Source organism: Myotis daubentonii, chromosome 3 (assembly GCF_963259705.1).
Source record: "Myotis daubentonii chromosome 3, mMyoDau2.1, whole genome shotgun sequence".
NCBI classification, from domain to species: domain Eukaryota; kingdom Metazoa; phylum Chordata; class Mammalia; order Chiroptera; family Vespertilionidae; genus Myotis; species Myotis daubentonii.
Genome location: NC_081842.1, coordinates 35650632 through 35672772, shown reverse-complemented (window position 1 = coordinate 35672772; position 22141 = coordinate 35650632). Strand labels below are relative to the sequence as shown.

At 37.5% G+C, this 22141-nt stretch overlaps 2 protein-coding genes across 4 annotated transcripts in view; one reads left to right on the top strand and one right to left on the bottom strand.

Annotated features, from left to right (window-relative positions):
- NAALADL2 (N-acetylated alpha-linked acidic dipeptidase like 2) overlaps window positions 1-22141 on the bottom strand; it is a 1191965-nt gene that overhangs the window by 592971 nt on the left and 576853 nt on the right. The gene's annotated exons all lie outside the window — the stretch shown is intronic.
- Window positions 1708-2451, top strand: LOC132230123 (small ubiquitin-related modifier 1-like). The gene has a single exon (XM_059687070.1). The coding sequence runs from the start codon at window positions 1735-1737 to the stop codon at window positions 2038-2040; it is 306 nt and encodes a 101-aa protein (XP_059543053.1). The 5' UTR covers window positions 1708-1734; the 3' UTR covers window positions 2041-2451.

Genomic DNA, 22141 nt, shown 5'->3' with positions numbered 1-22141 from the left:
ACGGTAGTGAGTACATGTACTTGTTGAATGAAGCCGAGGCCTATAAAACACTGCTTAACTTATAAGAAATATTTTGAAAATACTTGTTATGTGGATTTGTCAATCATGTGAAGCACAAAATCAATTAGTGCATTTTAATGTGCCCACATTTTATGGTACTTTAAAATAAAAAATATGTATGTGGGATGAGAGCTATATTATTGCAACTTATACATCTAAAATTTATGTTCTAAATCGTGTTTTAAGATGACTAAGAACAATGATTTAATAATTTCTTTTAGGAAATCATAACTACATGCAACTGGAGGTTTAGAGGTAAAAACAAATAAATGAAATGAGGAATCATTTTTAAAATATTATATTTGACAAGTCTGTTATTAAAGTATTGAAAATTATTCTTTCATGGGTCAAAATCAAACTTCAAAAAAAAATCCATAGACTACAGTTACAGTTGTACAATTCAACACATTTGCTGATACCATATACCACATACAACTATACAGAACATAGTCTGCTGAGAAAACAGAAAGATGAATACAACTTTCATTGATCAGTGTGTTTGCACCTAGGAGGCCTGAAGAAAGCTAAACAGAACACTAGAGAACATAAAAATGAAGCTGTGTTACGTGTGTCACTTTTTTTTTTTTTTTTGGCTAATATATAATATAGATCAGTAAATGGCCCAGAAAGTTAAAAACATGTGTACCAAACATAATATGGTGAAAAATAAAGGTTAAAACAGAAATAAAATCACTCTGTTTTTTTTCTCAAACTACTAAAAGATATTATTGAAATATTATTAAAGGATGCCAGTGTGGAATGGCTATATTTGACAAAGGAATGAAAAAAATAGTAGAGGACTTAAAAGCAGTTTTGGCTCCTTTGCTTGAAATTTTCTAATTAGCACCACAAACAACATCAAAAAATAAATCTGAATCTAGAGCAACAAGGTTCCTAAGTGAAAACAATTGGTATCAAGTCCTTGAAAATTCAGAAAATGGTTTCCTGCCTCCTTTCCAAACATCCATGTCCTCAATGTCAGTTAAAACTCATTGTCTTAGTCCTTCAACTAAATTCTTTACTCTTCTGAATTTTTCATTTCCTACAGACAATTCCAATTGCTATGCTATCATATTTACAAGTCATAGGAAACTGAGTTTTAGTCATGTATGTTTTTCTTATTTCTACTGAAAGGTTGAATGCTTTTGAAGGGTTAGGACTTTTCAGTTTCTCAAACTTTGATAGTTCTTTACAAAATACTGAGGAATAGTAAAAGTGTGTAATTATTATATTATTAAATTTAGAAATTTACACTGTTTTTGAACACTGATATAGGACATTATGCATTGAAGAACAATAGTGTTATCACTTGGAGAATGATTGAGGGTTAACAAAATGATTACTTAACTAAGTTGTACGTATAGTTTGCTCTATCTAAAACTAATTTTTTAGGATCACTGGCTGTAAAGATAATTCAATCATCAAAATAGTTATTGGATCTGGACTAAACTTACTATTTGAATAGTAAAGTTAGTGGTCCAAATGACAAAACATAATATATATATATGTGTATGTATATATATATATATATATATATATATATATATATATATATATATATGTATTTTTTTCTTTCTTTCATCAAAAACAAATTGTGGGTTGTGCTGTGGGAAAGAGGGATGGAATTGTAAACTCCGTAGCCGCTGCAGCGACCCCGGGTGAAGCGCCGTCACCATGTCTGACCAGGAGGTAAAACCTTCAACTGAGGACTTGGGGGATAAGAAGGAAGGAGAATACATTAAACTCAAAGTCATTGGACAGGATAGCAGTGAGATTCACTTCAAAGTGAAAATGACAACACATCTCAAGAAACTCAAAGAATCATACTGTCAAAGACAGGGAGTTCCAATGAATTCACTCAGGTTTCTCTTTGAAGGTCAGAGAATTGCTTATAATCACACCCCAAAAGAACTGGGAATGGAGGAAGAAGTTGTGATTGAAGTTTATCAGAAACAAACAGGGGATCATTTAATGGTTTAGATATTATTTTTATTTTATTTTATTTTCCCTCAATCTTTTTTTATTTTAAAAAATATTTATTTTGTAATGTGGTGTTAAAATGGAATTGAAAACTGACGCCCCCCGCCCCATCTCTTTAAAACATCTGGTAATTTGAATTCTAGTGCCCGTTATTCATTATTGTTTGTTTTCATTGTGCTGATTTTTGGTGATCAAACATCCGCCTCCTTAATATTGCCCTCTCCTTTTGAAATATGACGTGTGTGCACAGGGAGGCCACCTTTCTCAGGACTGTGCATTTTCAGGCTTGTGATAAATGAGGTCGACCAATGCAAGTGTTCATGACTTCTAATTGGCCCTGAAGTGCTAGTATGTGATTGCTTCACTCCTGGACTATGACTTTCAGTGGGAGGCGAAAGTTTTTCATAGAACTGAACTGTGGGAAAATGACCTTTCCTCAGCTTGAAGCTACTTTTTTAACAAATATATTTTATTGATTTTTTACAGAGAGGAAAGGAGAGGGCTAGAGAGAAACATCGATGAGAGAGAAACATCGATCAGCTGCCTCCTTTACAACTACTGGGGATGTGCCCGCAACCAAGGTACATGCCCTTGACCGGAATCGAACCTGGGACCCTTCAGTCCGCAGGCCGATGCTCTCTCCACTGAGCCAAACTGGTTAGGGCTTGAAGCTACTTTTAAAATCTGAAGATCTGGACCAAAAGAAGAGGAATATCAGGTTGGAGTCAAGATGACAGATGAGGTGAGAGTAAAGACTAACACCAAAGATGGCTTCACTGAAGAGAAAGCATTTTAAGAGTAAAGAAAAATCTTGTCAGAAGATCCCAGAAAAGTTTTAATTTTCATTATCAGTTAATAAAGTTATTCATGCAGAAGTGTGTGCAACAGAACTCTGCTCTTTTTTATTTTATTTGTACTTTTTGGCCTGGGATTTGGGTTTTAAATGGACATTGTCTGTACCAGCTTCATTAAAATAAACAAAATGTTTGTAAAAATCTTATTAATGTTCCATTTTATTTTTATTGTATATTGTAAAAATTTATTTATTGTATAAAAAGAAAAAAAATGGCCGAAACAAGATTTTCTTGCATAATACTGGAAATTATTGTTTGTATATGGAACAAATAAAGTTTTTCTTCAGTATACTGCAAAAAAAAATTGTGGCACATTCTTACATTGTCAATATATCTTATATTCCTATTTCTTAATCAAATTGGAGACTTGGAGGTCTTAAAAGGGAAGCCACAGATAAGGAAATATGTGCGTTTGCTTATTTATTATTTCTGAAACTCACAATATTGGATTCTTTGCCAAACTTGGCATGGGTATACATTTTTGCTGAACTTGGACTAAATATAGAGAATCTATGTATAAATATGCAATAAATGGAGCCCTGGCTGGTGTGGCTCACTTGGTTGAAGCATTGTCCTATGTACCAAAGGGTTGTGGATGATATTTGATTCCTGGTCAGGGTGAGTGCAGGAGGCAACTAATCAATGTTTCTTTTTCACAACAATGTTTTCCTCTCTCCCTCTTTCTTCTGCTCCTCTAAAACCAATAAAAACATATCCTTAGGTGAGGACTAAAAATAATAAATGAATAAATAAATAAATAAATAAATAAGCAAACAAACGAGTTTTGTGGGTGTTTTGATTTTTTTTCAAAAAAAGATACATTTGAGAGGCTTTATTAATCTCTCATTTCCCCAGCTGTATTGCAATATGATATATAATTAATTAATCCCTCAATTAGTTATATAGGATTAACAAGTGGAGAAATGAAGTTAGTTTTACTCTTCTAAAGTCATTCAAATCACTTGGTTCTCTCAGAGTAGCTATCAAAATATTAGTCAGCCTCTCTGTTAAGATGCTAACTGGATATGCCCTTTGCCCACCAAATACAAATCATTTTTATCAGGCAATGTTGAGTGGTATCTCTCAGCATCTTCAAATACCACATACATGCTACCTTTGACTCAGCATATTCACAATAGTGGGAAAAGAGTGGGAATTATGGCTTCTTTATGGTGTTTTCTCATGTGTTTAAAATGATAAATTTCATGTGTCTATTTACTTAGGACCCACATAAGGAACTTTCATATTTTATTTACCATATACAGTCTTGAAATATAGTGGTCATACAAAAAGACAAATGAGGTCATAAGAATTCCTTTCTAGACATGTAAAATCACCCTATTTTTTTTTCCTTTTAGCCCAGAATATAACAGTATTGATCTAAAATGAATATAAAATCTCTTTAAATGTAATTATCCAAAGGGAAATGAACATGGCACTATAAATTTCATTAACAGATTTATCTCCATTATGAAGACCCTTGAGCAGAGAAATAACTTTTATTTTCCATACATTCAGCATCTATGATAGTGCCAGACACATAATAGGTTCACAATAAATAAAATGAAAAAATAAAAATGCAGTAATGTAGGTGACTATCTATGAATATCATTTTTTTCAAAATCAGATGGCACAACTGTTTAGAATATCTCTAACAAAAAAAATTAACAATAAAAAATTCAAATTAAATAAATGTGGTTACATGTTTTAACTCACTTGCTTTTAAAATGTAACTATGACAATAACATCCATATTAAATAAGTTTCATATGGATATGAGAAAAATAAAAGCACTAAGTAATATTTTGATATATTAGTAAAACTAGAGGCCTGATGCACAAAATTTGTGTAAGAGTAGGCCTCTTTCCCCCAGCTGCTGGGACCCAGGCTTCCCTCTGACTGCTGGCAGGCACCTGGACCTGGGCTTCCCTCGCAGCCTCAGCTTCATCTGAAAGAATGGAAGGAGGTCTGGAAGGATGTCCAGTCTAATTAGCATATTATGCTTTTATTATTATAGATAAGGGTAGTCAGAAGAAATAAGGACTCTAGCCCTAGCTGGTTTGGCTCAGTGGATAGAGTGTAGGCACACGGACTGGAGGGTCCTAGTTCAATTCCAGTCAAGGACGTGTTACTGGGTTGCAGGCTCAATACCTGGGCCCAGTGAGGGTGTGTGTGAGAGGCAAACAATTGATGTGTTTATCTCACATCAATGTTTCTATCTCTCTGTCTCTCACCCTCTCTTTCACTCTCTCTAAAAAAAAAAAAAAATTACTGGCCCTAGCTGGTTTGGCTCAGTGGATAGAGCGTCATCCTGTATGTAGACTGAAGAGTCCTGGGTTCGATTCCAGTCAAGGGCAAATGCCTGGGTTGCGGGCTGAATCCCCAGTAGGGGGCTTTGCAGGAGGCAGCCAGTCAATGATTCTCTCTGATCATTGATGTTTCTATCTCTCTCTTCTTCTTCCTTCCTCTCTGAAATCAATAAAAATATTTAAAAAAAATTAATGGAAAAGTATCCTTGGGGGAGAATTAACAACAACAATAACAACAACAAAAGAAATAGGGACTCCAGTTCCAATCAACAACACAGTAGCTGGAGCAGAGGATTATGAATGTTTCTTAGAAAAGTGAAAAATTAAGTGAAGAAATACACAGCTTCCCATACCTCCAATGCCTCCTACTGCTACTGTAGCATTTCCAAGTGTACATTTTGTCTAATATGACTAAAGTACAATTGATGTATTATATACGCAACTGCATTTGGAAGGTCATGCAAAACCACTTCTATTTGAATATTTAGAGGCTTTACTACTCACTGGTTATATGTCATGAGAAACCTCAGCCTCTTTGGATAGCAATGTGGAACTCTACAATGAATATCATTATGATTTCCTTAATGATCTATATTACCAGGTTTAGCCTCAAATTGACTAGTCTTTTGGTTTTAGGACAAACTACTTCCCTGTGATATATGTTTATGAGATAATAAGGAGTATACAAATTCATGTTAATAGCACCTAACTTAATTATAATTTTTGTCTTTGAAAAAAATATCAGAGCATACAAGAGAAAAATTATTCTTGTATTTTTGTAGGAATTTTGGTCTTTGAAAAAGTATCATAACATACGAGAGAAGAAAAAAACAATCCTACTACATTTTGCATTTTAACTAAGATAATTGTCCTGTTTTAAAGTCTCACACATTTATTGTAGAAATTGAGAATATAGGGGAAAATATAAATAATAAAGTATGTAAAATTATCTGTATTGTCACTCTCTGATGGTATCTATCATTTTTTTAATTTCCATTCAGTCTCTCGTATACATTATATTTTACATACTTGAATCATACTGAATATATAATCTTACACATTTATAGCCTTTACAATATATTTTAAACATGTACCAATAAATATGTTTTAATGGAAATATTACATTAAGTTATATGATCAATCCATAATAAATTAATAATTTCCACAATATGGACTATTAGCTTTGTTTCCAATTTGCCCCTATTATGAAAATATTCCAATGGACATACTTATAAATGAATCTACATGTGAAGCCTTGCTAACTTTCTCAGAATATATTTATAGAATAGCAGTTACATAGTCAAAGTGTATAGGTTTACCTTTGAAGTGACAAATATGAAAATGGCACCTTCATCTCTTTTCTAGGCAAACACTTCGTCTGAATGACATAATTTATCACTAAAGACTGCAACAGAAAATCCTCTTGCAAAATCACTAATTTATTTTCATGTGCTAATGAAGAAACATAGAAAATTAACCAAAACTAGTATAATTTTCCAGTTATTATTCTGTTGTTTATTTATTTATTTTTGGTTCAAGAGGAGAAGAGAAATACAGTTTGAGAAAGGGACTTAATTTCAAGTTACATTACATAACAAAATTGCCTAGCAGTTGCTTAGGGAAAACAGAGCAATTCAATATGAAACCTAAATGGAGTTAAGTGAAATCCAACCAGGTTGTAAAAAGTTAAACATAAGGGAATAAAATGTGTAGAAGTCACTCATATCAAGGAAATGCTTTGAAATATTCCCAACCAGAGAGTTGAAAACGATGCTACACTGTGTGAACCACCACCTGCAACTGCAAGCTGCATCCAGTAAGTTAACAAATATGTGTCTCCAGGTATCTATCCCTATGCAACATGTAACAAATCAATGGAATAGCCCTCATCCAACAAAATAGCTATCATCAAAGACTGGTTGAACCTATAGAATGATATACTCTGGGATATTTCCAAACTGGTAGTACAGAAAATGACAGGGAATACATCACAGACAGGATGCAAAAAGCAATAAAGAACAAATAAAAAGAAATAAAAAACCAGAATTGGAAGAAAATACTTACAAAATGAGAATATCACATTGAACTGAAAGCAATAAAACTTTTCAGCCATGTTCCCAGAGTCTTACAAAATCGTTAGGCATGATACTGCCATCAACAGTAGCAATAACATATATAAATGACAAGGGATGATAGGTGTATTAACTTATTTTGTTCTTACAATCACCCTTTCAGCTATGCAGCCATGAACTTCTAGGGCTGTTCTATTTAAAATACTGAAATTTACAGAAACTAAATTACCTGGCTATGGTGACAGCTAGCAAAAAGCAGAACTAGAATTCGAACCCAGCTGTTTTAACAACAGAAATAATGCTCTTTTATGCCAATTTCCAAAACAACAAAAATATAGATACATATACTTTAAAAGTAATAAGAAAATTGGCAAAATCACTAAAATCTGTATAGTTGAGCCAAGCATTTGGAGAAAGCATGTGAATATGCATACTATTTTTTTATGGACTTCAATAAAACTGGAGGTTTCTGTCAAAATGCCAAGAGGAGACCCTGTTTTAGATTCAAATTTCTGTAACTGAGATTAAAATCTTTGCGCTATTCTTAAGAACAAACACAATCTTTGCTCTTTCCTGTGTACACTCATGAATCATTGACTTTCCTTCCCCAGTGTGTGAGCAGCTGCTACTCTGGTACTCATACAAGGCTTGAACAAACCAAAAGATGCAAAAAAGGAATGAAAACAAACTATGTAACTCTACCATGAGCCCAAATAGATGGATTAAAAAAATTACAATATAATAGGAAGTGAAAAAAATATCAGTCCCATGGACCCATGGGTCATTATATTCCAGTCAAGTGTGGATAGCTGTTATGGTAATAAGCAAATAAAAAATACACACTCTTGCATCTCCCCTGCTCTCACTATATGGGTTGAACATTGTTATGCACTCAGCCTCATCCTCGCTCTCCTCCATCCTCACATTTATTTGTTATTGTTTGGCTATACCAATTTCAGTTCATGCTAAATTTGCCCAATTAAGCTAACTAAAAGTCTTAACATACCCACTCCCTCTTCCAATGAAAGAGACTATCACACAGAAAGAAGCCACTAAGAAAAATACAGCAACTACATTTGCAAACAAGTACAGAAAGTCCTCAAGGTTGTAGATAAGTTCTGCAACTTAAAGCAAAAAGATCTATAACAAAACTAATTTCATCATCGGCTAATTGATATAAATAAGAGTTAAGTCCCTAAGGCATCTGGTCATACTATATAATAAAAGAGAAACATGCAAATTAACCATCATTCCATCACTCTGCCACTCCACTATACCCACCAGCCAATCAGAGCAACTATGCAAATTAACCCAACAAAAATGGCGGTTAATTTGTATACATAGGTGCGGAGCGAAGACTGAAGACGACTGAAGATAGCAGCGGTCACGGAGCTGGAGAGAGCAGGAGGCTTGGGTTGCTCCCAGCAACGGAGAAAGCCAAGCTTCCCGCCGGCCCTGGACTCCGCTGAAGGAGGGGCTGAGGGCCTGGGTCACAAGGAGAGAAGCCAAGCCTCGCTGCTATGGCCAGACCAAAGGCCTGGGTCCTGGGTGCCAGAGGAAAACCAGTGCAGGCAACCAGGGGAAGGAAGGCCTATTGTGCGAATCTTTGTGAAACAGGCCACTAGTGTTATAATAAAACTAGAGGCCCGGTGCACAGAATTAGTGCATGGGTGGGGTCCCTCAGCCCGGCCAGCACCCTCTCCAATCCAGACATCCCTCTCGCAATCCAGAAACGCTGGCTCCTAACCACTCACCTGACTGCCTGCCTGATCACCCGTAACCACTCTGCCTGCCTGCCTGATCGCCCCTAACTGGTCTCCCTTATCAGCCTGATCGCCCCTAACTTCTTATGCCTCAGCCTCTGCCAGAAGGATGTCCGGAAGGATGTCCAGAAGATGTCTGGTCTAATTAGCATATTACCCTTTTATTAGTATAGATGACCTTGAATGAAATGATGTTATTTGAGAAACTGTTCTACTTTGTAACTTTACACATAAATGTCTCAAAATAATGTGCCATTCATTATTTTAAAAGAGTACAGAAGTTGTTTTTTTTTTTTAATAAGTTCATGTAATCTGGAGGTAAAAGAGCACACATATTGAACTTCTTTCTCTGCATGATTAGATAAATGTTTAAAGTAGAAAACTAGTCAATGTTTCTCAGTCATTCAAACCTGTCCTGCTATATCCTCTAGTCGTAATATCAGTTTCATTTCTTATGCATCTTAACCATAACACAAGATTTACCAACCTCTTTGAACTAAGTAAACAGAGTAGTTCAATTCAGATGCTTTTCAGAACAATATAGTATTTCATAATGATTATATTATAGAGGTTACTTGCAATAGTTATCCATTCTCAAGCCCTGAGAATAGAAAGATATGGTCAGTTCCCAGCTGTATAATTTCATCTAGGCTTTCTTCAAACGTAGACACAATTTACATCCTGGAAGAGTGATATCTTATATATTTATATAGTCAGAAACTATTTATAAAAAATAATATTTTTAAATTTAAATTATTTAAATATTCAGTTATGTCAGCTTGCCCAAAGAAAGACAGCAAAAGCAAATATACAAATGAATATGAACAAATAATTTCAAAATATACCTCTCTTATACCTTTAACTTGACAAAACTTTCTTTAAAAAATGAAATCAAATCAAGCTATTTGAATATCATGGAATATTCACTTTCCTCTTGAGTACTGGTTCCTGGCAAGAACCACTTAGAGAGTTTGCAAACAGCATGAGGATGTAGTGCAACTTTTGGCTCATATTATGTACTCAAGAGGCACAGATAATTTGAATTAGCTGTGTAAGAGAAAGAGATGCAGTCAATCAAAGCCGAAGTAAATAGCAACCTGGGTATTCCATCATAAACATGGTAAAATGTTCTCCCCATACTTCCACCGCCCATTTACATTATGATGTCTTATCAATTTGGAGTCTACATTCTTTTGGGCATATATGCAGACCCCACAGCTCAGTGCAGTGTAAATTTTCAATAGGCTGGGGTGGAAGGAGGGAGCACAATACATTTTGGATAAATAAAATGTGGTCTCATAAGATAAAGAAAGGTCAGGTCATTTAATTTAGGGAACACAAAATATGGTGCCAATCCTTGGTGAAGGAACAGAGAAAAAGGGAAATTGGTAGGATTTTGCTGAAACCTCAGTTTACACTTTTTGCCAAATCTGTTTGACTATTAGGACCTTATAATCAATGTTAAAATTAAATGATCATAGATAATATTAACCATTTGATGGTTAATGTTTATAATTGATTTTCTATGCTCTGTTTGTTTGTTTATTTTTTTGTGTGAAATATTGCATATATTTTATTCTTGGTTAATTAATTAATTAATTTTTTAAAAGAACTTGATTTATTTGGCTTTTGTATATTTATGAACACTTAAGAAAATGGAGGAATTATTGTCATGGGTTTATGAAATCTTTTATAATCAATTGAATGTTCAAAGTGCATGCACGTATTCATTTACACTGCAATTGCTAGTTAAGCTTTCCACATTTATAATGTTTGACTAAACTACTTTAACACCAAGGATAAGGAAAACCATCAATTATTCCATAACAGATAAACATGGGATGGGACTACTCAAAAATAATTTTTATATTTCTTTGTTTTTTAATGCACTGAAAGAGAACTAAAATAGCAAATACGAAAAGGAAAAACATATATGTGAATTGAACAATGCAAAGCCAAACAACAAGATGTAACAATAAAAGTTTATATATGGCCTTATCAGTTTTGCTCAGTGGATAGAGCATTGGCCTGAAGACTGAAGGGTCCCAGGTTCTATTCCAGTCAAGGGCACATACCCAGGTTGTGGACTTGATCCCCAGTAGGGGGCATGCTGGAAGCAGTCAATCAATGATTCCCTCTCATCACTGATGTTTCTATCTCTCTCTCCCTCTCCCTTCTTCTCTGAAATCAATAGAAATATATATTTTTTAAAAAAGTTTATATATGCCAAAAATTAAGTATCCTATCTAATAAAAGAGAAACATGGTAATTGGCGTACGACCGCTACCCTTCCCATTGGCTAATCAGCGAGATATGCAAATTAACTGCCAGCCAAGATGGCGGCCGGCAGCCAGGCAGCTTGAAACTATCATGAGGCTTGCTTGCTTCAGTGATGGAGGACTCCAACGTTCCCCGCCTGCCTTGCTGGCCTCTGAGCCAGCAGTTTGAAACATTGTAACAAATATAGAAGCTAAACAAAACCCCAGAAACCTGCTTTCAGCGAGCCGGGATCTCAGAGCTGGAGTTATACATTGTTTCGATTATAGAACCTAAACAAACCAGATACCTTCTTTCAGCAGCAGAGGCCTCAGAGCTGGAGCCAGAGCTAAAGCTGGCCCAGAATTAAAAAAAAAAAAGAAAAAAAGGAGCAGTTGGGAGCTTCCGTCACCTGCCAGCCTGAAAACAGCCCTCAGCCCCTCATCCAGGCTGGCCAGGCACCCCAGTGGGGACCCCCACCCTGATCCAGGACACCCTTCAGGGCAAACCAGCCAGCCCCCACCCATGCACCAGGCCTCTATCCTATATAGTAAAAGGGTAATATGCCTCCCAGCACCGGGATCAGCGGAGCCACGAGGCCTCCAGGCACCGGGATCAGCATGACAGGGGGCAGCGCCCAAACCCCCTGATCGCCCTGCAGCTCTGTGTGTGACAGGGGGTGGGGCCCCAACTCCCCAATCGGCCCTGCTCTGAGCCCGACCAGGGGCTGCACCTAGGGATTAGGCCTGCCCTCTGCCACCCAGGAGCAGACCTAAGCCAGCAGGTCATTATCTCCCAAGGGGTCCCAGACTGCGAGAGGGCACAGGCTGGGCTGAGGGCCCCCCCTCCCCCCCCGAGTGCACAAATTTTTGTGCACCAGGCCTCTAGTTTTATATATAAATGAGTAAAATCATTGATAATTGACTAACAACACAAAACATGTTCTTCTTCTTTTAGATAAAAAATACACAGTTTTTATATTGCCAAAGAAAAATTAGAATCATGACTGGTTTTTAAGTTTCTAAGAAAACTCTTTATTAAATGTTTATTAATATTTACATAATATTATTTTTAAATTGAGTTCAGTGTGTATCGCCTCATCCCTAACCCTCTCCCAGTACTAACTTCATGCCAGTACCAATTCAGTTCTTAAATAAGGAACTTTAAGATCTATCCAGCCCTGGCTGGGTAGCTCAGTTAGTTAGAGAATGGTCCCAATACATCAAGGTTGTGGGTTCGATCCCCGGGTCAGGGCACATGCAAGAATCAACCAATGAACACCTAAATAAGTACAAGAACAAATTGATGTTTCTCTCTCTGCCAACATCTGATCCAGCAGTTCTGAAGCCTGGCTGCCATGTAGAATCACTTGGAGATCAAGTTAAATGCTGATGCTTAGTCCCCCACATCAGCAAATTACATCAGAATCTCTGGTGATGGGCTCAGAATCAGTATCTATACTAATAAATGGGCAATATGATAATTAGACCAGGTCAACCAGACATCTCCTGGTCCTCCTTCCAGACAAAGCCACGGTGACGAGGGCCAAGGCAGAGGCAGTTAGGGACAACCAGGCCGGCAGAGGAGGGCAGTTAGGGGCAATTAGGCAGGCAGGCAGAGGGGTTGGGGCAATCAAGCAGGCAGGCAGGTTAGGAGCCAGCAGTCCCAGATTGTGAGAAGAATGTCCGACTGCCAGTTTAGGCCCGATCAAACCGGCAGTCAGATATACCCCAAGGGGTCCCGGATTGGAGAGGGTGCAGTCTGGACTGAGGGACCTCCCCCCACCCCCGCTGCAAGAATTTCATGCACAGGGCTTCTAGTTTTAAAATAGTTTCCCAGGTGAAGATAATGAGTTGAGAACAGTGATGTAGTATCAAACATTCATTTCCCAGAAGAGAAAACACACATAAAGAAACATATAGTTCCTTGAAGTAAGTGATTAAGAAGCTGTATCAGGTTGCTTACCCGGGGTTTTCTGATTCCAGATACACTGTTAAGTGTGAAACCTGCCTTTACTCATTGTCACTGCGCTTTGACACTCTCAATTCTAATTATTGACTTTCATAAAGACAATATAGAATCTCCATTTCTACTTCACTTATTATTCCTCTGAGATGTTTTGAAAATAAAACAACTCTCTCCATATTTTATAGTAAACCTGACATATTTGTGAGAGTTCCCCAGAGAAACAGAAGCAATAAGGTATGAGTGTGTGTGTACATGTGTGTGGGTGTGTGTGTATGAGAGAGAGAGATACATGCATACATATGTGTCATATTTCTTAAAGAGACTTAAATGAAGAAGAAAGAACCAAAAACAACCTTTTATACACTAAGTACCATGAAATAATTCCCAATATAGATACTATCATTAATTTTACTCTCCTCTTCCTTTATTATCAGAAGCTTCCTAAATTATATTTGCTGGAGTCAAGACTCTGTAGCTTCTGTCTATAACTAGCCAATTTGTTTCTATCACTTTGAGCCATAGAGCATTAGATGCTGAACTTCAGAGAAGCAGGTTGATACCTAATAAAACAGCAAGTGTCAAAGGGCAATAGCCATGGCTGTTTCAAGACCCAGGCACCCACTAGCCAAGGAACATGCAGGACATTTCAGTGGTTTTCTTACAGGTTTCACTCTGTATTCTTCTGGGGAACTTTGAAAACCTGCTGATACCAGACCCCACTGCCCAGAGATGTAAGGTGGGGCTCAGTACTCTTACATTTTAAAACCTCTCCAAGGGTCCGTTACATGTAGCCAGAGTGGAGAACCACTGACACAGATGGGTTTGATAAATATGAAGGTCATGAATGTGGCCAATTTCCCCATGATAACAAAATCCAAAGAACTCCGCTCACTTCCTCATACACTTCCAACTCCCCTTTCTGACATCCCATCCCTTTAGAGCAGTGGTTCTCAACCTTCCTAGTGCCGCGACCCTTTAATAAGTTCCTCATGTTGTGGTGACCCCCAATTTCATTGTTACAAATTGAACATAATTAAAGCGTAGTGATTAATCACAAAACAATATGTAATTATATATGTGTTTTCCGATGTACTTAGGCGACCCCTGTGAAAGGGTCGTTCGACCCCCAAAGGAGTTGCGGCCCATAGGTTGAGAACCGCTGCTTTAGAGTTACTCAAAGGTTACTCCTATTAATTTTAAACTTATTTTAACTCTGTAAATAAATAACAAGCAAACATAGAGATCTGAAGTTAGCTTAGTACTCTAATTTGCTATGAATTCTCTAACTCACAGAGTGGTTTTCATCAGAGGTGAAGTGATATTTGGGACTTTGATCCTGCTCTCATGTTTTATTTAATTTATCTTTATATTAAATTCTTCACAGTTTAGGTGCCAAACATATCATACATTGTTCCTCAGAAGTGAGAAAAATATAAGAAACATGATGACAAATTGAAAATCTTCTTCCTTTTTCTTTCAACTACCCAAATACAAAATGGCTTTATATTTTTTCAGTCTATGTTATTAATAATAATGAAAGCAAAAGCACACACACACACACACGTGCTATTATTAAATAGCACCTTGTACAAGACTCTTGCAAATACTTTGCATATATTAATTCATTTAATACTAATAAAAACCCAATAATAATAAAGGTAATATTTTACGTCCATTTTACAGATGAGAAAAGAAAGGCATGGAGAAGCTAAGTAAGCTTCTTAAGGAGGACATTACTTTTAAGCTGTTAAATAATGAAAAAAAAAGGCAGTAATATAATAAACATTAACAATTCTATTTTATACTAAAATAAAAATATACTTGGTAAATACTCCATTTCTCTGATGTTAACTATGCCTAGGAGGTAATAAACACTCAATGAATGTTACTATGTGTTATTTTATTGCTGTTCATATTATTTATCATTATTTGATTTTTAGCCTTTGATGTGTGTCATATGGATGACTATCTTTTAAAGTGTGCAAATAAAATATTAAGACATTTCATCCCTTTAAAATCTTATATTTGTGCATAGATTTTTTTATTCATATGACATATGGTAGAGTGATATGAGTATATATAGGATGCATAGTCAAATCATTTATATTTGTGTCATGTGTTTTTTGTTTTGTATTTTGCTCTGATGTGCAATAAAACATATGGTAATTTCTGGTCTTAAGGTAGTCTAACTTACATTCACATTAAAGTCATCTCATGATAGTTCACCCTTTAGAAAACAGAGAAACTACTTGCTATAAATAAAAATATTATTATCAGTTTGTAGAATGATAAAAAAGATGCTGACAGAAGAAAAAAAAAACACTGCCAGTAAAGCAACTCAGCATATTGGCCAGAACTGATGACTCTCACCTGACCAAACAGCAATTCGGCCTGACCAACCCAGGCACCAATCAGTGGGAGGCCGGCAATGCCTAAGGAAGCTGCCTACTGGGCGAGGCAAAATGCAGTTGCACTGTGAACAGTAACTTGAGCATTCATCCTGGCCCCTGTTGCCGATTCCTCCCAGGTCCCTAACTGCAGATAGTTGAATAATTGATAAGTGGTAAATGGGAGACACAAAAGCAAACACCATGATAGTTGAGCCATCCCTTCTTTGATTCACTATTAGAAGCTCAACTCATAAGCAAGAGCCACATAAAGTGCTCAGTCTCCAGGTTGCCTCTTACCACCCTCCCCAAGGGATGACTCACTGCTTAAATAAATTCTGAATTTGAATTCTGTCCAGTAGACTAGTCACTCTTCTTTAGCCAGAGCCTCCACCACTAATTATAGGCTTATATTCAAAGCTTTACTCACTTTCTCTACCTGCTTGTTCCTGAAGGCATTTGCATTTGTTAACTTCTGTGACTAACCTGTAAACTACAGGAGGGCACAGGTTATGTCAGTTTCATTCATTAATGTGTATTTGGTACGTGCCAGAATGCCTGACACACTGTAGACTATCATTAATATTTAATGAAGCAAAGAATATATACATTGATAAATGACAGCCATGTATTCAGATGTTCAGAATGGGCAGCAGAGAAATAAAATTTGTACATGCCTACCTTGATCATCTTTATATTCCTTCAAAAATTACCATTACTTGGTCCCATTAACTCTGTCAAATGGATGCAAATTAAATCAATCTATGTAAACAGGTCACTATGCTACCAAATTACAAAACTCAATTTCTCAGTCCTGGAGGTGAAGGTTATGAAGAGATTCCAGACCATTATTTCTGTGAGTGCACTCAGCAGATAAGATATTGCTTCTAAAGACAAACAACATATAGTTGCACTGGCACCTGTCATCTCCTTTTTAATGATAATCTGTCTGAGAGAGAGAGAGAAATGGGGAAAGGGAATCTTTAACAGCTGAGCTAAACAAAGCTCAGACAAACTCATTTCATTCATATAAAATCTGACAGCCTTATTTATGACTGGCACCAGAACTGAGTGTGAAACCAGGAGAGGTTACTGTCATCAACTTTTCTTTGAATAGGCTAGCCTATGAATTTTTGGCACCTTGCTCAATGGCCTTTGAACAGGCACTTGGAGACAACAACACATTTTCATCACATCCTTTATGCTCTTTTGAAACCTTTCTATTGCTGAAAAACACATCATGCTTCTTAATCTCAATATTGTATGTGATCTAGAACCTTCATCTCTAAAACTGAGAAAATGTATGCTGATGGGTGAGTACAAAATGACTGCTTCTTTCTAATACCTGTTGTTGGAGCATGGTAATACTAGTAACTGTGCAAGACAACTTCTCCCTTCTCTCAACATAATTATGGCTCTCTAGAAGTCAGCATCTGTGCTACCAGATGTTACTGTCAGAGATGTAAGCAATGGGTTTGAGCAGTGCACAAACCTGGCCAGCGTCCAAGAGCCTTTGTCTGAATACCTCAGCAGAAGCAGGTGGCTTTCTGGAGTCCAATATTTAAAGTACCATAACACACGAATCCAGTGCCATGAGGAAGACATGGTGTTCTCTAATGATGGATTGAATCTGGTCCACTTCAAGCCACTACTTTGGTGCTACTGACAGATAGTTTTATGATTATTTTTTTAAATGGAGGAAATAAAAACTCAAATATTTAGTTTCACTAATAGAAAAAAAGGACCATAATTATAAGCCAAAACATGCAACCATTTTCTCTCAAATAAATGACATCCTGCTGTCATGGCAACTAACCATATGGCTTTCTAAGAATAGGAAAAATATTTTTATAGAAGAAAATGCAAAGTTGATGTTAATTTAGGTAGTCTAAATTGTGGAAGGTTCGTTCCTTATGCAATAAGATTGGATTGGGAGATATAGTGAGTTTTAATAAAGTATTTCATAAAATTAAATGTAGTTCTTAAATTTTGAGGCTACCTTTTCTTTTTTATTTAAAACAGGCTTCATTTTATGAAATAGTAATGGTAGAGCCCATATAGTTTCATTGTTTTTGTCTTTACGTGAGTAAATTAAAAGTTGATAACCATAACAATTTTTTGGAGAAATTATTTGTAAAATATGTTTCATTAAGATTTAAAGACAAGAGTGCTTTTCTTAACTCCAAATTTACTTTAGAATATATTAGTTGACATTTTCCTAAATAATGTCACACTGAAAATCAGTGCTTCTACCTAATAAGATCTGCTCAAATACAGATAATTTGGGAACTATATTAAAATGAAGCCACTTACTTTATGTGCCTTTTTGTGAGTGTGTGATTCACTTCAGATCTTGGAAGAAGAGTATGTATCTATATGATGCTAGTAAATCATGATTTAATTTAGTAAAGAGATAGAAAAATGTTCTTTTTGTAAAAGGACAAAATCAAACTATCACTTTGCATACAAAAGGCAAAATAGTTAAGTAATTGGTTTTCTTACTACTATTTTCTTATCAAGTCCCCACAAAGAAGCATACACACATAATGAAAGAAAATAGTAGCTTTGAATCTTTTTCATTATCTTTTTTCTATTCAGTTCACGTGATTGAAGTCATTCATTCTTCAGAATCTACTGAATTCGGCATGCAGTTAGGAGTACATGTAGTATGCCCGATTTTGTAAAGAAAGATAAGTAAAACTATGAATCTCACTTCATCTCTGATTTATGCATATTTTTCTTCTGAATTCTCTCACAACTAATTATTTTAGCTTGTCAGTTACTGTATTAGTAGTCCCACCAGAGGGCAGACAGGGGAAAGCACAGACTAAAAGCTCCAATAGGCACAACACTGATATTTATTCAGAAAATGAATGTTTTACTATCAACGTTGTGGGAGGCATTTTACATTGTTTTTCATACTCTTTCATCTCTGGTTAAACCACAGGCTCTCTTCATTATCTAATAATTATCTAAAATAAATTTTAATGGAACTGAGTTTCTTTTGCATGAAGATTACTTAACATGCCTTGATCCTTTGAATAAAAAGGTGAAACCCCCTGTTATACAATAAACACTCTGGAAGCAGAGCATATCAAACCATTAAATGCTTAGCTCAAACTTAGTTCCAGCTTGGCTAGGCTCTGACAATTATGAGTGGAGGGAAACAGGATGAAAATTCCCAGAATTGTAGATTCAGATCAGTATTTATCATCTGTTACCAACCCTGGGCACCCAAGTCTTTAAGAACCATAGCAGTTCTGTCTATACTTTCTTATCAAATGCATGCATTTCTACATTACAATAAATGTGTAATATTTCTTAGAATAGTTCATGTTGGATATCTTTGTTACTCCTACTGCTACTTCTAGTTCATGAATCATCTGGAATCTCTACCATGTCTATCTCTATCTCAGTGATGGCGAACCTATGACACGCATGTAAGAGGTGACAGGCGAACTCACTTTTTTGGTTGATTTTTCTTTGTTAAATGGCATTTAAATATATAAAATAAATATCAAAAATATAGGTCTTTGTTTTACTATGGTTGCAAATATCAAAAAAAAAATTCTATATGTGACACGGCACCAAAGTTAGGGTTTTTCAAAATGCTGACATGCTGAGCCCAAAAGGTTCGCCATCACTGCTCTCTCTATCTCTATCTCTATCTCTATCTCTATCTCTATCTATCTCTATCTCTATCTCTATCTCTATCTCTATCTCTATCTCTATCTCTATCTCTATCTCTATCTCTATCTCTATCTCTATCTCTATCTCTATCTATCTCCTGTACTCACATTCTTCTCTATGACCAAGTGGACTACATAGTCATCAATTGAATCTATCACGCACCTATATTCTCAGTTGTTTCTGTGCCTCACCCGTTTGATAGGTCTCTGACCCTAGACTACAGCATTGGTCCACCTAATTTGTATCTGAATGTGGCAAGTTGAGAACTTCTGGGGGAAAAAAAGTGTCACTCAAATTCTCAGATTGATATCACCATTTGCAGTGTGGGTTCTTCAGAAGCAAGAAGCAGGATGGTTTTTTGGGGGAAGGTAGCTTTCTGCACTCTGACAGAAATGACAACTGGAGGCCATGTGCTAAACACACTCCCTGTAGTTGGGCGGTAATCCTTCCTTGAAGGGGAATCCAGGTAAGTATTCCTCCATAACCACCAGACCGCATATTTATGGACTCTACTTTCAACTTTATCCTCCATGGTTACCTGAAACCCTTCTACAATCTCATAGTCATTTCTCACCCATTGCAGCTATTTAGAAAAATTCTCCACTCCTCCGAACCTACCTACCCCATGACTCCTCGCTCCCCTTCTGCCCCATTCTCAATAAATGACTTACTGCAAAGACAAAAATGTAAAAGATCAGCCAGTAACTTTCTCAACTGTGCCAGGACAACCGTGTGCTTCTCTGATCCCACTTCTGTTTGTTGGTGGTGGTGGTCTTGGTGGTATTTTCAGCTAAAACACTTCAATAACTATTCATTAACTTTCACAAAAAGCCAACCCTTTTCCCATGGCTGACCCTCCACCTTCCTTAACATCACCCCTTTAAAAAAAAATGAGCCTCATGCTCCAGTCAGGCTTATGCTTTAATGCTCAGAAATTATTGTGCTTTTGAACATCTCCCTTTGGCATATGTCCCCCCACCCGCTCTGTGCTAAACACTATTCATCTGCTTTCATTACTTCATTAATGCACAATTATTTTTTGGATTTCAATTTGTCAGACACCTAAGCCTGTCCCCTCCAGATGGTGTTAGGAATCCCTTTCATCTGTACCTATAGCATTCTGTTTTGTCTCCGTCATACACTTATTATGATAAGAAGTAGTTACCTGTTGCATAATTGATGTTCCCCACAGACTATAAGCTCTCTGAGGACAGGGCATGAATTTATGCATAGTTCATCCTGCAGGCTCACATGAACTCCAAATACATAATAGATGCTTTAATATTTCTTTCAAGAAATGAATAGTTACTTTTATAACTTGTGCTTGATACTGAGGACCAGAGCTGAGTTGGGTACCTGTAATGCATTATTTCATTTAATCTTCACAAGGATCCTACTGGATTTTTATTATTATCCATCAGAAAAGAGGCACTGAGGGATTCAGTCCTGTGCCAGAAAATCCTAATGCAGATAGACAAGAGATGGAGCTAAGATTCAAATCCAATATTGTCTGATTTTAAATCCCTTTGTTGATCCATATTATCTCCTTTACTAGACTGTAAGCCACTAGGGGACAGGTTAATGTCAGATCAGTTCATGCTATTTAATTTATTCATTTGTTTACTCATCACCACACTATGTTTTATCACCCAAATAGCCCGTGGTAAATACTAGTTGACTGAAAGGTAAATTTCTACCATTTCTGTCATTGTTATTTCTTTATTAGATTTTTGTGTTTTGCTTTTGACCCAGCTACAAAGAAGAGAGTTACATAGAAGTAATTGTCAATGCATAATGTTTTAAAGAGATGTGTGCATTGTTTTTACAGTGGAGAAGGAAAGTTGAAGGCTAATATAATCTTCAAACATGAAAACAGATGTAATTTGGTGATAAGTCCCACTCTGTTTCAAATGAAAATAAGGTTAGAGGTAATGACTTTAAATTATATAAAGAACTAGGGGCCCAGTACACGAAATTCGTGCACTGGGTGTGTGGTGTGTGTGGGGGAGTGTCCCTCAGCCCAGCCTGCCCCCTCTCACGTACTGGGAGCCCTCAGGCGTTGACCCCCATCACCCTCCAATCGCAGGATCAGCCCCTTGCCCAGGCCTGACGCCTCTGGGCAGGGGACCCTCATTTCCCCCCAACACTGGTTCTGTCCCCAGCCCAGGCCTGATGCCTCGGCCAGAGGAGTACACCCCCATCACCCTCCAATCGCCTGATCGGCCCCTTGCCCAGGCCTGACGCCTCCGCCAGAGGTGTCAGGCTTGATCAGGGGACCCCCATCTCCCCCTGATCACTGGCTCTGGCCCCCGCCCAGGCCTGAGGCCTCTGGCCCAGGAATCATGCCTGGGCAGGGGACCCCCATCTCCCTCTGATCACTTGCTCCACCCCCTGCCCAAGCCTGACGCCTCTGACCCAGGCTTCAGGCCTGGGCAAGGGGACCATCATATCCCCCCAATCCCCGGCTCCGCCCCCCACCCAGGCCTGATGCCTCGGCCAGAGGAGTTGACCCTCATCACCCTCCGATCACCAATCACCGGATCGGCCCCTTGACCAGGCCTGAGGCCTCTGGCAGAGGTGTCAGGCCTGGGCAGGGGACCCCCAGCTCCCCGTGGTTGCAGGCTCCACCCCTGCCCAGGCCTAACGCCTCTGGCCTAGGCGTCCGGCCCGGGCAGCGGGGACCCACAGCTGCAGCGGCCCCGCAATCGTGGGCTTTGCTTTAGGCCCAGGCAAAGGACCCCTAGCTCCCGGGACTGCCAGCTTCGACTGTGCCCAGCTCCCATCGCTGGCTCCACCCCTACTT

Excerpts from the sequence above, each read along its gene's own strand:
- LOC132230123 (XM_059687070.1), top strand. The coding sequence starts at position 1,735 with ATGTCTGACCAGGAGGTAAAACCTTCAACTGAGGACTTGGGGGATAAG.